The following is a 16,634-nucleotide window of genomic DNA, read 5'->3' as shown; positions in this document are numbered from 1 at the left end:
TTTCTTACAAGTGTACAGTGGAGTTTTCTAGAGGTTTTATGATGTATGGTGTTACCACACATTGAATGCAGAGCAGAAATGAGAATCTAACTATATTCTATTAAGCTAGACATTATAGAAAATTACAAAAATGTAACAGTTCTATTTTACTAATTTTTTTTGGTTTTCAAAATAGTTATTTTTATAAAAATGTTTATAGTAATATTTTAAAAAATTCTCAGCTTTAATTTTAATTTTCATTCTAAATTTTAATTTTAATTATAACATGGTAAATGTTGATACATGACCCATGTAAACAAAATCTCTTTGAGGTCTTCGATAATTTCTAAGATTGTAAAAGTGGTCCTGTCATTAAAACGTTTGAGAACTGCCAGCCTGTAAATATACTGTTCTTTTAGAATGACAGATGGACCCGTAAAGAGCTGGCAGATGTTTCTGTCTACAGTCTAGCATCTTTCTTCCTGTTTTACATTTTTGACCTGGCAATTCCATTGATAGTAGTTTATTATAAGAAAATTAAGATGTTTGCTGAGATTTATGTAAGAGTATGTTTATTGTGATACTTAGATCCTATTATTATTTATTAATGTTTACAATGGTAAAATGTATTGGAAAAGAGGATTTACTTAAATAAATTAGAGCATATATAGACCATGAATTATACAGCCAGAACGAAATGCGTTTTTTAAGAATACAATGGCATAAGGAAATAAAAGGATTTGTGAAATTGTAAAATTTTATAGAATTCAAATTATAAAACATTATTATAGGATGATTCCATATTTGTTTAAAAACAAAAGAATTGCATATATGTGATATCATTGGATAAATTGGCAGAATACATAATAAAATGTTTATTCTTGGATAGTTTTATTTCTGGACTGTAATCCTATTTTTCTTCTTTTCCTCTTTTGCTTTTTTCTATGTAAATGTATTATCTTTGTAGTTAGGAAATAAAATCCAATCCCATAGTAAATTACCAATAAAACAAGCGACTGGAGAATTAATCTGGGCTTGCATTAAAGGCATGGCAGTATGAATGAATGAATTTTCTAAATATTTTATATTAAATACTGTTTATAATTGGTTTAGTATGTTTATGGACCCTTTGTTAGGGACATAATCTCTTATTATTTCAGTGGGTAAATGAGCAAGTCATTCTTAGAAGGCCTTCCTCAATAAGTATGAATTTGACATGAAGTCAGGACAGTCCAGTAAAAATATTTAGTGAATGTTAAGAGATAGAGACTGGGTCATTTTTATTTATTAGGTCATGTTGAAAACCCTTATTTTTGGAATTTCTTAGCTCATTTTAACTTACTACATTCATTGAAAAGAATGAAACTTCTTTTGTGTTAAATCAGATTCTTCCATTAGTTGTTAAGACCACTTACTCTGGAATCATAAAGATCTGACTTCTAATCCTGGCTGTACTACTTAACTAGTTATTGACACTATGCAAATTATTTAACTTTTATTAAACTTTAATGTCTTCCTCTGTAACATGAAGATGATAGTACTACGGAAATTGCCTTACTGGGTTGGTGTGAGCACTTTGAGATACTACTTATAAAGCATTTAGAATGTTATCCATGCTCACTTGTTACCGTCATCATCATCATCATCATCATCATCATCATCATCATCATCATCGTTGTCATCACTTTAAATGGGGCTCCTTTCCAGTTACACTTGATTCAAATAAGTAGAGACTTGTAATAGAAATGAAAATTCTATTCATTCTTTAGTGTATACATGTTCTTCAGAAAATTTAATAAATTACTTACAATGAACATAATTAGGAAACAAAGCATTGCTATTATGATTGATATGTTATTTTTTTAATTTTTTTTAAAGTTTATTTATTTATTTTGAAAGAGAGAGAGAGAACAAGTGGGGACAGACAGAGAGAGAAGGAGACAGAGGATCTGAAGTAGGCTCTGTGCTGACAGTAGAGAGCCCAATGTGGGACTCAAACACAGGAACCAGGAGATTGTGAACTGAGCTGAAGTCGGACGCCTAACTGACTAAGCCACCCAGGCACCCTGATTAATACATTATCTTTAAATCATCAGTTGGCATTCATTTGCTGGATTATTTAATTGTGCTTTATTTTGTTAACGTAGAAACTTGATTTCCTTTTGAAATTCTAGGTATCCGTGGGGAAATCAATGTAGTTGTAAAAGTAGACCTCTTCAATGATTTAAATCGATTTAGGCAGTCATCATGTGGAGTCAAATTCTTTTGCAGTAAGTAAACACATTTTATTTCTCATTTAACAGGAAACTTAATTTTTAAATATAGGAAATCAAATATTTCATAAAGCTAATGGAAAACCTATAATACTTTGGTTTTAATGCCAAAGAGAAAATTATTAATCTCTTAGAAACAATTATTGTAGCTCTGGGGACTATTTATCTGATTTTAAAGTAAATGCAATCTTTTTTTTTTTTTTTTTTTGAGTTCATAGAAATTTTTGTTAGAATAGTCCAGTGGGGCATGAGGTATCATGCCTACGAGGTCAGAGGAGTTTGTGAGGCAGCAGGAAGGAGATCACTCTTCCTGACCCTACTCTGGCTTGTACTTCAGCCTCTACTCCAGACTCTGGAAGGAATCACATTAAACATTGCTGGTAACAGTTGCTTAATGCCAGTAGAAAGAGTGACTGGTGAAGATTTTGGATTCTTTCCAGAATTTTAAATAACAATCCATATATTAATGAAACAACTTAATCTTGTTTACTTAAATCTTATGTTAATAAATATTGGGTCCAAAGGTGGAGAATTGATTGCTAAAGCACCACATAATAATACAACTCTGAAATATCTAAGAATGACTAGAAACAAGTTTGAAAATACAGGTAGAATGTTTTTTTTTAGGAATGCTACAAATTAATTCATCCTTAGAGAAGTGATATCCTAGTGACTGTGGTCTGGAAATGCAAAATGTGCTAGCATTTGCTACAGTCCTACCTGAAAACCAAACAACTAAGGGAGTAAGCCTACATCTGCCTATACTGTATGGTGAACAGGAAGAGTCCACAGTTCATCTAGGCCACCTATTGAAAGAAAATCACTGCCTTGCTGAACTGCTTATGTGTAAGCATGATATAAAACAGGTGATTCTGTATCTGAATAGTAGCATATGCTACCTTGATGTCAGCTGATTGTCAGTAGTCAGCAGCAACATAAGGGGAGATGGACTTGTACTTTCACAATCAATGAAAAAAAATCCCACACTCTCATATCTACATTTGGGGAAACAAATTTGATGAGGCTACATGTGTGACATAATTAGATTTATGCGGAATGTGCTAAAATTAGATAATAGAGATATGGAGCCATTTGTGGTGGGTGGACATGTGTATTTTGAAGACTCCAGTGGCCTTGCCAAGCATTATTATTGGACACAAACTTATGGAGAAGCTTGCAGCCACTGATCTAATGTAAATTTTACTCTTGTCCAGTAGGGCAACCTCTGAAAAACAAGCTCTGAAATAATTTTCACATATCTTCATTATTTTCACAGAGATGAATATTTTACTGCTTATTAAATTTTTCTTTTATGAATTAGAACAAGTTGCTCTTGTCAAATGTGAAAAAGATATGACTGACTATAATGAACTATATATAACTGTCAAAAGAAAAAGAAAAATCCATTGTTATTTTACTGTAGTATAAGACACTGTAAGGTAGGAGCAAAGCACTCTAGCCAAACCTTGTGGTGCTATCCAAAATTCAATAGGCATCTACAGTTACAGTCCCTCAAGTGCCACGTAGTATGGGCTGGCATTGGCAGATGTGGGCAGTCACAACCAGCCTTGATTCATAGGTTGAAAACTCCTAAGTAGTTGAGTTAGCTTTAAGGCATGGATGATATCCATTTTAAGAGACTAGTTTGGTGTAGATGTTCTCAGGTTTTCCTCCCGCCCCCCCCCCCCTTTTTGTTGTTGTTGTTTTTGTTTGTTGGTTTTAGGTTCTCCCCTTTTTGAATCTGACTAGATCTTATTTTAAATCTAATGACATTTGAAATTCTATATATTAAATGAGTTTGTTATGTAGTATAGACTGCCGAACCAGTTGGCCACATGGCCATGGATTATTGGAAACTGCAGGGCTTTATGACTCCTCAGATTGTCAGAAAGGTAATAGTTTGATTTTTGAGGCTGCAATATGTGTTGTACAGAACTTTTTCAAAGTACTTTGAATAAAGTGTTTTGTATTCATTATCCACTTTCTGCCTATTTTTTTAATGATTAACCAGATGACTTTAATTTTGGTTTTTTAAACTTTGTATTGAATGCTGTTTAAGGTTGTCTATAGCTGTTTTCTAAATTATAAAAATACGATTTGTTTCTACTGTGTTTGCTTTAAGAAAGATGAGAGGTCTCATTAAAGAAAATGATTATTTCTAAGAATAATATGGAACTTAGAGACTGATTGGAAGTATAACTATTATAATTACATTGAAATTAGCACAGTAAAAGGCATTCTTGTATTATATATTCAAAAGGTAAGAACTTAGTTGTAAATTTTTTTAAATTGAATTTAATCTTGTGATAAATAGAAGCATAACAGGTAATTTCTTTTAACAGCAACATCTATTCCAAAGTGCTATAGAGCTGTAATAATTCATGGGTTTGTAGAAGAGCTTGTAGTCAATGAAGACCCAGAATATCAATGGATTGATCGAATTCGTACACCAAGGGCATCAAATGAGGCCAGACAGAGACTCATTTCTTTAATGTCAGGTATTTAAAAAAACAAAAACAAAAACAAACTTTCTTACTGATTTACTTAACACTGTTACAATTTTTACTTTTTGACATGCTACCTGAAAGTTAACAGTGAGGGCTATGAATTATGAATGACTGATTCCCTACCCTTGGCCCCATCTTCCTGAACATACCTGCATTGCCATTTTATAAGAGGAAGTCTGAACCAGAAGCTTGTATTTCCTTCTTAACTAGGTAGACAAAGGCATTTGTGCTTATAAAGTGGCCTGGTAGAAAGAACCCTGAGCAAGGAAGTAGGGAACTGGGTTCTAGTTTTCCTTCCTCTAGTATTTCTTTGTAGTCAGAGTTTAGGTAATCTGTCTAGAGATTTTTGTTGCCTTTTCATAGTCCTTCTCTGACAACTTGGTGTAGCTCCCTGTATTTTTCCCTGACACTCTTACCCCATTATGTTTCTTTATTTTTCTTTGAAGAACTTGTTTACCATTTAAAATTTGTATGTATATGTAAATTTACATGTATATAAATTTACATATGTATACGACAATAAGTATAAATATTATGTTTAATGAATATAAATATTTTATACTCACACATAATAAATTTGTTTTAAATATAAATTATAAACACCTTTATATTACATTAATATTACATATTAATGAATATACCAAACAATATTTATGAATCAGTATAAATATATTTATACCTAATATATATAATGATATAGTTACTATATTAAATAATATATCTTTTTTGTTCACCTCTGTGTTTCTAGCACTTAGAAGAAAGGAAGAATGCCAGGCACATAGTACACAACCAAAAATTATTTGGTAAATGAATGCATGAATGAGTGAATCTTAACTTGCCGCATCTGTAAAATGCAACTAGTAATATCTTACCTCCCTGAAATGTAGGAGGCTGGAGCAGATAATCTTTTAGGTTCTTTTCAAGTTCTAAAAATCTGTGATTTTTTTCCAAGTCTTTTTTTATTGCTACCATATCCAGTCTTATATCATGTAATGTCAAGATCTGAAGCAGAATGAGTTTTCTTCCTTTTTTTGTAGGTGAACTGCAGAGGAAGATTGGCTTGAAAGTACTTGAAATGAGAGGAAATGCAGTTGTTGGGTACTTACAATGTTTTGATCTGGAAGGCGAATCTGGGTTAGTGGTACGCGCCATAGGAACAGCATGTACACTGGATAAACTAAGTAGCCCGGCAGCATTCCTTCCTGCATGTAATTCCCCATCCAAAGAAATGAAGGAGTAAGTATGAATCAATGAATTGTTCTTATGGAGCTTTTTATCTTTTACCTATATGCTTTCATTTGATTTGAAATATTCTAGTAGACTTGTTTAACATACATTTTTCCCTGTGGTGATTGTTTTTTCCTTTGGTGATTTTTATTAAAGGTGACATGAAAATCTGAAGGTTAAAAGTATTTAGGTGTTCCTGATATTTTATTTATACTGTCTTAATATGAAATTCAAGTTAAGTAATGTAAAACTAAACTGAGTATTTCAGATCTTTAGACACCGTATATTTAAAGCTTAAAATGGGTATTTATGGAATTTTTACTTACTCTCTGGGAAATGCTTAAGACCCAGTACTATACTTGATAATCTTACTGTGCTTATTAGCAACATAGTATAGAAAGAAGAAGTATAGCAGGAAAGGTTGACCTGTGTAGGGGTCTCAAATGTAAATGTCTACAGAGACCAGATAGTTTATATATATATATATAAATAATTGAGTGTAATTAAATAGGGAGTACAGAGGACTGTGTAAAGCCCATGGTGACACTTTTTTTCTGTAAAAGGCTGGATAGGAAATATTTCATGCACTAGCCATACAGTTTCTGTCTTTGTTTATCAGAAAAAAAAAGGAGTTTGTTGATTTTGATCTAAAGGAATTTACACTCATACATTTTTAAAAAACTAAGCGTGATTCAACAAAATACTTTGGTTGGCTGGATTTGGCTTATGTGTTGTCATTTGTGTCTAAGGCAGAAGATTTTCAATATGGTGGTGATCTACAAGGAATTTTTATTTTTTATTCATTATTTTTTAAGTTTTTTTAAAATGTTTTTTAAATTTATTTTTGAGAGAGAAAGAGACAGCATGCAAGCAGAGGAGGGGCAGGGAGAGAGGGAGGCACAGAATCTGAACCAGGCTCCAGGCTCTGAGCTCTCAGCATAGAGCCTGATGTGGGGCTTGAACTTGTAAACCACGAGATCATGACCTGAACCAAAGTCAGATGCTTAACTGACTGAGCCACCCAGGTGCCCTAAAAGTTTCTTTAAAAAAATTTTTTTTTTTAGTGTTTGTTTATTTTTCAGACAGAGACAGAGCATGAGCAGGGAAGGGGCAGAGAGAGAGGGAGACACAGAATCAGAAGCAGGCCCCAGGCTCCAAGCCATCAGCACAGAGCCTGACGTGGGGCTCGAACTCAACTGCAAGACCATGACCTGAGCCAAAGTCAGACGCTCAACCGACTGAGTCGCCCAAGCGCCCCTAAAAGTTTCTTTTTAAAATTTATTTATTTATTTTGAGAGAGACAGAGACAGCATGAGTGGGGGAGGGGCAAAGAGGGAGGGAGAGAGAGAACCTCAAGCAGGCTCTGCACTGCACGTGAGATCATGACCTGAGCCAAAACCAAGAGTCAGATAGATGCTTAACCGACTGAGCCACCAGGTGACCCTGGGAATTTTTAAAATGAAAGTTTTCGGGCCACCTGGGTGGCTCAGTTAAGCATCCAACTTCAGCTCAGGTCATGATCTCATAGTTGGTGAGTTTGAGCCCTGCATCATGCTCTGTGCTGACAGCTCAGAGCCTGCAGCCTGCTTTGGATTCTGTGTCTCCTTCTCTCTCAGCCCCTTACAGGCTCATGCTCTGTTTCTTTCTCATTCAAAAATAAATAAACATTAAAAAAAATTTTTTAAATGAAAGTTTTCTGTCATAATGATTGGGATGAGGAGGACGATCATGGTTGAGGACTAGAAATGGTGACTGTCCTACACACCAAGGGACAACTCTGTACAATGAAGACTTTTTTTTTTTTTTTTTTTTTTTTAAGTTTATTTAGAGAGAGAGCGAGCAAGCAGGGGCGACGTGGGGGAAGGAAGAGAGGGAGGGAGACAGAATCCCAAGCAGGCTCTGTACTGTCAGCACAGAGCCCTGTGCAGGGCTTGAACTCATGAGATCATTACCTGAGCTGAAGTCACGAATCGGATGCCTAACCAACTGAACTGTTGGCGCACCTGGACTTGTTCTATCCTAAATGCCAACAGTACTTCCATTGAGAATCACTGATTTAGAGATTCTTGTAGATTAAGGATCACAAATTTTTCTTGGTAAATTACCAGAAGGTACAGGTAAATAATTTAGTCTTTGCTAAAATAACTACTCAACTTTACTATTGTAGCATGAAAACAGCCATTGACAGTATGCAAATGAGTGAGTGTGGTTGTGTTCCAATAAATCTTGATTATTTACAGAACAGATTGCAGATTATTTACAGAACAGACCTGTAAGGTATGATTTGCTGACCCCTGCCCTATATTATCAGGGAGTCAGGATGGATTCTGTAGTCAGAAAAATCTAAATGCTTCCCAGTTTAGCAGTAGTCAGGAGAGGTTGACTAGAAAACAATTACAATCTTTTTTTTTTTCAATTTAATTTTAGTTCCAGTATCATTAACATACAGTGTTATATTAGTTTCAGGTGTACAATATGGTGATTCAACTTTTCATTTATTTTTAATTTTTTTTTAACATTTATTTATTTTTGAGACACAGAGAGAGACAGAACGTGAGCCGGGGAGGGGCAAAGAGAGAGGGAGACACAGGATCGGAAGCAGGCTCCAGGCTCTGAGCTGTCAGCACAGAGCCCCACATGGGGCCCAAACCCAGGAACTGTGAGATCATGACCTGAGCCAAAGGCGGACGCTCAACCAACTGAGCCACCCAGGCACCCCTGATTCAACTTGTTTTTTAAGCAATATTTTTAAAAATGAGATTTTCCTTTTAGGCTTATTCTTTTTGTTTAATTATTTCCCTTCTGGTAGCCTTCAGTTATTTAGATTAAATTTTAGTCACAAGAGGGAGCATAGTATTCTATCTATTGCCTAATTCTTTTGGGAAATCCCTTGACAAGTGAAATAATTGTTTAAAGAAAGCCACTTATATTTTTAATGTTTATTTTTGTCAGAGAAAGAGAGCGAGCGAGTGAGCAGGAGATAGGCAGAGAGAGTGGGAGATACAGAATCTGAAGCAAGGTCCAGGATCCATGCTGTCAGCACAGAGCCTGATGTGGGGCTCAGACTCACGAACCGTGAGATCATGACCCGAGCCGAAGTCGGATGTTTAACCTACTGAGCCACCCAGGCGCCCCTGTGAAATAATTATTTTAAATAAACTGAAGAGTGAATTTGCTTTATATTCCATTTAAGATATGTCTTAGAAAGATACGAACTGCCTGCTACCACAGGTAAAGTCAAATTGCAGGTGTAACTTTTTGAGGGATTCAGGTTTTATTTTCATTTTCCACACCAAATTAAAGACCTGGGCCCCTCCTTCTCTTGCCACCCTCCAGCTTTATCTAAGTTGCCTGAAGGGGCCTGGCTTTGTAGCTGTGATGTCTGAAGTTTTCCTCTTTCCACTAAATTACTTAGTGGAAAGAATGCTGTATTATCTGTTGGTGTCTTAGGATGATATATTGATAGTAATGGGGTACTTTTTGCCTACATTCAGGAATAGTTCCATTAATGTAAGTCTTCTGGGATTGTGTAAGTGTTCTTATTTTCTAATTTTGTTGTAGCCATCTGCCTTAAATTGTCAAATATTCACACCATGAAGAATTTAAGTTGCTTCATTAAGATTTTCTGAAAGGCATCTTACTACCACAGTCATGCTGTTTAAGAAAAAACAAAACTAACTACTACTCAGGCTTCTTTATTTTAGCCACCTTCTTTGTATTTTTGATAATGAATCAATTTGGGTGCTAGTTTAAATTGTTTTATGATTCAACTGATTATAATAATTATAGATGTTTAATTATAACTGATTCTAGATAAGAATTTGATAAAAGGTAGTTTGGACTATATTCCTGTCTGAATGGATTTATTATTAGAAATGTCACTGAGGTATTATTGCAAGATAATCTTTCATACAAGGAGACTGATAAGAATTAGAACTCCAAGAATACAGATGGTATTTGGGATTTTAATTAGATGTCATACATTGAAACTTTTACAATGCTCATTTTATTTTATTCATTTTATTTTACCTTTATTAATGGTGTGTTCTACTTGATTGGTTTATTTTTTTCCTTTCAGATGGTTAGTGTAATGCATAATATAAATCTCTTTGATATGTCCTTGCTGAAGTATTTTGATGATAGAAAGTGCATTTAAATACAATTTACTGCTTCTCTACTTACAAAAAAAGTACTTTCTAAGAGATGTTAATTGTAATTTCTCCTCTGTACATCCCTGATTCTTAGAATTTTTAACTTCATTAGTCACTTCAACAGAGAAAGAAAAAGCAAATAAAACCTCACTCAGTTGTTTGTATACACATAGGTCACCAATGAGATGTTTGATTTTTATCAGTTGTATTAAACACATTTTTAATTTAAACTAGTAACAAAAACAGAAACATTGTCCTATTGTAAAATCAGTGATGTTTTCAGAAAGTAGTCTGTAGACTATGTGAAAGACCTATTGTTGCCCATTAATGATAGCTCATGTTTGAACCTTGACAGACTGTGATTGTTGGGAATGTTCACTGGCCAGTAAAAAAGAAAAGGCCAGGAAGAGTTGAGCTCTTGATCTGCTTTTAATTTGAATTCTAAAAAATGAGGATATATTTTTAGAGTATATTCACATTTGATTCTTTTTCCCTCATGTATGAGTGAAGGCAGTACGTAGTGAAATAATTGCTAATATGAAGTATAGGATTCTTAGTTTAATATGCCATTCCTACCATTCAACGTAACTGTGCCCTTTTAGCAAAATTTCCTCATGAAAATGTAAATATTATATGTGAATATGTATCTGCGTATGTGAGCTAAATATGTCTATACATACATATAGATATGATCTTGCAGGATGTCAGTTGATATCTTACAAAATTTCAATTCAGAATGTACTTTAATAAATTCTGTTTAAATTTAAATAATATATTCTGTTTGACAGCTAGATAAAAATTATATTGTTTTATTAATGTGTTTTGAAAAGCAATGTCCCCTTGCTTTGTTTTTTTTTCCCAGTGTAACCTGTTTTTTAAGCAATATACTTGGTGTGCTAAAATACTGGAATGTTTACATTTGCTTATATCCATTTAGTTCATTCATTTTTCTTTGTGCTGTCATTTCTCATATTCTTAAGTACCACTATTACAGAAACAGTTCTGTTAAATTTTCTTTATGGAAAAATATAATTAATTACATCCATTCAGTTTCAGAAGTAACATAAGAACTTTATATTTGACTTTTCACTTTTATGGGTGTTTTGTCCCTAAAATACTGTGTAGTAAGTAAGCTTTATGGTGATGAAAACATTTTAAAGATCTTAAAATACAAATCTTAGTCTTTTTCTTATTTAATGCCACTATTTCTGCTTGCTATTTTTCTTATTCACAGTCCTAATTATTATTATTAATCTGATCATTTAAAACTGTAACTGTATCCTGTCAAGTTAGTATTTAGCTATTCTTTTTAAATTTTGACTTGTTTTTTGCATGTTGGAGATTAAAAATTCCTCTCCCCTAACTAAAGCTCCTTTGAAATTATTTTAACATAACTTTGCTATCTGTTGTATGTATTTTCTTTTCTTCCGCTTTGACTACAAATTCCCTCAGGTCTCCGCTGGTTCATCCTCCAAGCCATGGATGCCGCTCGACTCACAACAGCCCAATTCACACTGCTACTGGCTCACGACTTACTCAGAACTTCTCTGTGTCTGTTCCCACTCTCATCTATACTGGTACGAGACTGCTCAGACTCCAGAGCTGGGGAAGGCAGGCCACAGGCAGCATGGCTGCCAAGGGCAGGCAGGCAGGCAGGTAGGCAGGTAGCTTAGGTTAGGCAGGTACCATCAGTCTTTTCCTTCTCCTCCTTTTCTCACTTGAAGTCCAGCTGCAGTGAAGAAATCCAGTATTTAGCCACCACAGAGGTTCTAACTACTTGGAAGTGAAAGTGTTCTTCTAGCTTCCAAAGTCTCTTCCATAGATCTTCTAAGAACCCTATTGTATTTATGTATCCTGTAAGTTTTTAGGGCAGTCCTCTAGGATTTGCCATTATTTCTTCATTTGGTTAGAAATAAAATTGATTACTGGATTCCATATGAAATAGCTGGCAAGGCTTCTGATTTGCTTATTTTATTATGTATAAAACCTGTTACATAGTAGGGTCTGTTTTATTCTGTGGAAGAGAGCTTTGGAAAACAGGTAAGCAACTATTCTGTGTAAAATACAATGGTTCTGTGTAGCTGTATTCATTTTTCTCTCTGTTGTGTTTTTAGCTGTGGCACTCTTGATGCTATAGGATAAGGAAACATTTTTCTTTTGAAGATATCAGTGTGTGCAAATATAAAAACAATTGTGAATATTTGCACATACCATTTGCAGCATCATTTTTTCTTTTGTAACTTGAAAAAAGCATTGTTTATTTGAAAGTATTTTCAGTCATGTATTTATTCTTTTTGTTTATTTCTCCTTTTAATATTTTTTACCCCTTTAGTCTGTCATCTCATGCTTCTTTGCTTTTTTACTTGGCTTATTAACTGTTCCAGTGCAGATGATTATTTCTCTGGAGAATGATGAATGGTTAAATAGCAATTGGTTGTCTTTGACCTCATACCCAGCTCCACACTTAAGAAATGACTGCTGGCCCTGCCCAATACTTTCCTGGTGTTTGGATCATGCTGCCTTCCGTCACGTCCTTTGGCACATGATTGCTTAATATTTCTCCACCTTCTTCTGGCAGGATTCCCTTCAATGAAGATCCCAATCCCAATACTCACTCATCAGGACCCTCAACCCCTCTGAAAAACCAAACTTATTCCTTTTCACCTTCCAAGTCCTACAGTCGACAGTCCTCTTCTTCTGACACAGATTTGAGTTTGACACCCAAAACTGGTAAGGCGCTTCCACCCACCTTTTTCTTTTTCTTTTATTTTTTTCAAATTTGTTTCTGTTCTTTATTAGCTTTCCATCCAAGGCTTTCCTCCTGTTTTTGGCATTTAAGTTAAAGGACAATGTGAATACTGATCATTTTCAGTTACCACCATTAAAATATGAAAATTTCATATAGTTCAGAAATTAGCTTGTTCAAAGATCTGCATTTATTGATTTAATCATAGTGTAGATACGAAGTTCAGAATTTATTTTTGCATGTAGACGTTTTTCATTTCATGCTCATATTGTGAGGAATAACATTCTAAAGCTTTTGCGTAGAAAGTAACACTAGTAGCTTGCAATCCAGTTCCTCATGCAGTAGAAGCATTTTTGAATTCATTTTTCTGTTTTTCTGAACTTAATTCTAAGATTTTATTATGAAAACATTTTTGGAACAATTGAAATGGTTATATTGGAGTACATATATCTATTAACTTCTTGTTATTTAAAATGTTTGGTTTTGCTACTCTTACTCTCTAGGTTAGAAAATAGCTCTTACATATTTCTCAATGTATGAAGTTTATAATTTTTCCCCCTACTATTTGTATTTTGATAAATAATTTCTGTGAGTTTTTATGAATGTTTTCTGATAAAAGATTGGTTAAAAAGTCAAATTATTACATTACTTCTTAAAGTAGAGTTATTCAAATCTTTAAAACAGTATTGTTAAGAAAAGTAAATAAAATACAAAAATTAAAAGGTTAGTAGTTAGCAATTTTTGTAAATACTATCTTTGTCTTACAGTTTTCTCTCCAGATTGATGAAGACATTTTGTATAGTTCTTGTGTTGTTTTTATCAGTGTTAATAACCTTTTGTGTGTTAGGCAAGAGATTTATGAAATGATCCCAGATTTTATGAAAACAGTGAAAAGCAATCCAATTCCAAAACCAATGCTACTTATAAAGAAAGGGCATTAAAAAGAAAGCCTGGAGATTTAGTATCTACTTTTATAAATGTAGTCACAAAATGTGAGGAAGATAAATATGAATACCTAATTATTTGAAAAGAATAGCTTTATTTTTATATATATACGTAATATGAATAACATCTAAAAATCATGAGATACTTTATAGTAATTGATGCTGTGGATTGTGGCATCTTAACCATATTTATGCCGTAAAAACTGAACCATTCAAACTTCAGTGAAAATTTTTTATTTTTAAATAAAGGATGAGATTCAGGCCTTCAAATTCATGCCTATCAAAACAAGGAGATTTAGATAGTATTTGAAGAATAAGTTTTCCTAAAAACGTTTTTCAGGCTTTGACTGCTGGCTATTTGCGTATTCCTTGTTACTTTTTCAGTATTCTTGTTTTCATTTTTCTTTGCCATACCACAAATGAATTTTTTTTAATGTTTATTTTTGAGAGAGAGTGCTAGTGGGGGAGGGGCAGAGAGAGAAGGGACAGAGGATCTGAAACAAGCAGGCTCTCTGCTGCCGCCAACAGCAGCCAGCCAGATGTGGGCCTCAAACTCAGGAACCATGAGATGAAGACTTGAGTTTGAGTCGGACTCTCAACTGCCTGAGCCACCCAGGTGCCCCCCACAGATAAATTTTTGAAAATATTTTCTTGGTCTTTCTGTTTCCTTTTCTTTAATTCACCAAAAAGTCCAAGTACGAAAAGATTATGAAGTAAGAAATTAACTGAATCAGATTCTCTTAGCTTTCTCTTAGGCAATTGTATTATCAATGAAAACTTTATTGCATTTTATTTTCTAGCTCCAAAGCTTTAGTTTTTAAAGATTTATGTATAATAGTTATTATTCTCATATATGTCTGTATTCATCAGCTGCCTCTAAATAATTTTGTTTTGCTACTATCATATGCTATTCACTATTTTTAGTAGCATACTTATAGAACATTAGCAATTTTTAGTCTTTTGGCTTTATCATGAGTCCCTAAATATCTTTGAATATTCCTGAGGGCCATTCCAAAGGAGATCTGAAATGGCAAAATTATGATTGTTTTAAAACTTCTAAAACTATAATTGAGCATGTATTTCATGTTTCTCTGCCTTCAAATTTACCTATATACAAAATCAGTCTCTTGAGAAATAGTGGAGATAAGGTGACTAGGATTGATTTATGTAAACTGGGGAGCCAGAAATAGAATAAGTTAATAAAGCTTTAGACTGAGAAAGTTGTTTTTCTATTTGTAGTTAAAGCTATCATCTATTTTTCATGTAGGTATCATTTAAAAAAATTCATATTGATTTATTTCTATAGTTTCTAATTTTTGACATTTTACCAGGTTTTATTTTCATATTTTTTCCCAAGTACTCAACCAGTAGGAATGGAATTTTAGAATACTAGTGTTAAGATATTGATTTGACAGCTGACTCAAGCTAATTTTTTACTTTAAAAAAAAAAATCAGGCTTTTAACCATTTGTAGTTTTTGTAATCTAGAGAGTATTTGCACCTTAGGTATGAAAGTCTTTGTAAATGCAGTGTTATGATCAGACTTTAGCATTTAAAATTTAGAGGAAAAAGAAAAGTAGTAACATATATCTCAAATCTGGATAGAAAGAAGCTAATGTCTATATTTTTTTAATTAATGATGGCAACTGTTTAATGTGGTCATTTGCTTTTTTTATGGGTATTCAATTAAAATACTCATAAGTGATATATTTTAGTAACATTTGAAGAACTGAACTTTGCCATTTTAAATGATGTTTGTATTTGAGGCAACAAGTTTCTGGCTTTAAAAATTTATGAAGTGCACATTTTATGCATTCTTAAGCAAAAAAAAAAAAAAGGGCAGGTAATTTAAGTGTTTTTGAGAAATCATCTCTAAGTGATTAGAATGGCATAAAATTCTAATTTAAATCCTGATTTAAAAAATTTTAATGAATGTGGAGTTTGTAAAAGTTTTGCTAAGTTTTAGACTATGCCTTTTATTTATATTATGTTGGGTAGATGGTCTTGCTAATGACTTCCTATGCTTAGTGTAATTTATGTAAGCATTTTAAAATTCATTTTTACTGTTATGTTTTGCTTCATCATTGCTTTCCTTATCCTGCATTTTCTGATCATCTTCTGAATCTGCATCTTTTCTCTGCTACTTTCCTCTACAGCACCTTACCCACAGGGGCCTAGGATTTACCTGTGTCCCAGCTCCCCCTCTCTCTCTTGTGGTTCCCTTCATCTTAAAAAGTCCTGTCTCCTCCTCTCGGAGTCTAGCCTTCCCCCTCATCACTCTAGCCTTGTCAGCCCAGTTCTGAGGAAAAGTGTTTCTTTCAGTGAAGAGCTGTTCCTGGCTGCTTCTGGTAGGATCACATTATGTCAGCTTTTTAATCCCTTTATTTTAAATCACCTTTAAAATGATTAATTATTTCATATTGTAAAGAAGTATTGGGTGTTTTATACAGGGCATACTTCTTATTTTTCTTATTGGTGGACAGAGTTAAATGATTAGAATGATCGTGAGGATGTGACTGAGGATTACTTGATGGATAATTATGAATATTCTGCTGAAATTATTTTATATACTAAAAAATTATATGTCTGAGGACATAGATCTGTAGATTTCCAATGATTATTAGGTTCTCATTACTAGAGTTTCTGTTTTAGATGCTTTACTTTCTTTCCCTTCACACCAACTCCATTCACTTTGGACCTGCACCATCATGTTGCTAAGCCATATGGTTACATTAGTAAATTATTGTTTGAATCAGTTTAAGTCTCATTTTGGTGGTATTCTTTCATTATCCATTTTTTTTCTGTCAA

At 33.6% G+C, this 16,634-nt stretch overlaps 1 protein-coding gene and 1 pseudogene across 26 annotated transcripts in view; both read left to right on the top strand.

Moving 5' to 3' along the window:
* Positions 1–16,634, top strand: part of C2CD5 (C2 calcium dependent domain containing 5) — a 100,645-nt gene that overhangs the window by 23,307 nt on the left and 60,704 nt on the right. For 9 of the 26 annotated variants that reach the window (XM_045463526.1, XM_045463521.1, XM_045463520.1 and 6 more), the window contains exons 4-7: positions 2,154–2,249; positions 4,595–4,750; positions 5,797–5,995; positions 11,590–11,714. In XM_045463526.1, the coding sequence (XP_045319482.1) occupies positions 2,154–2,249; positions 4,595–4,750; positions 5,797–5,995; positions 11,590–11,714 (576 nt within the window). Of the gene's footprint in view, positions 1–2,153; positions 2,250–4,594; positions 4,751–5,796; positions 5,996–11,589; positions 11,715–12,715; positions 12,868–15,982; positions 16,175–16,634 lie in introns of those variants that run through there. The other 17 variants (XM_045463506.1, XM_045463503.1, XM_045463505.1 and 14 more) reach the window with 3 other exon arrangements.
* Positions 2,476–4,228, top strand: LOC123590383 (annotated as a pseudogene).

This window comes from Leopardus geoffroyi, chromosome B4 (assembly GCF_018350155.1).
Source record: "Leopardus geoffroyi isolate Oge1 chromosome B4, O.geoffroyi_Oge1_pat1.0, whole genome shotgun sequence".
Lineage (NCBI taxonomy): Eukaryota > Metazoa > Chordata > Mammalia > Carnivora > Felidae > Leopardus > Leopardus geoffroyi.
The sequence above is the reverse complement of the archived record's forward strand: the minus strand, read 5'-3'. Positions and strand labels throughout refer to the sequence as shown.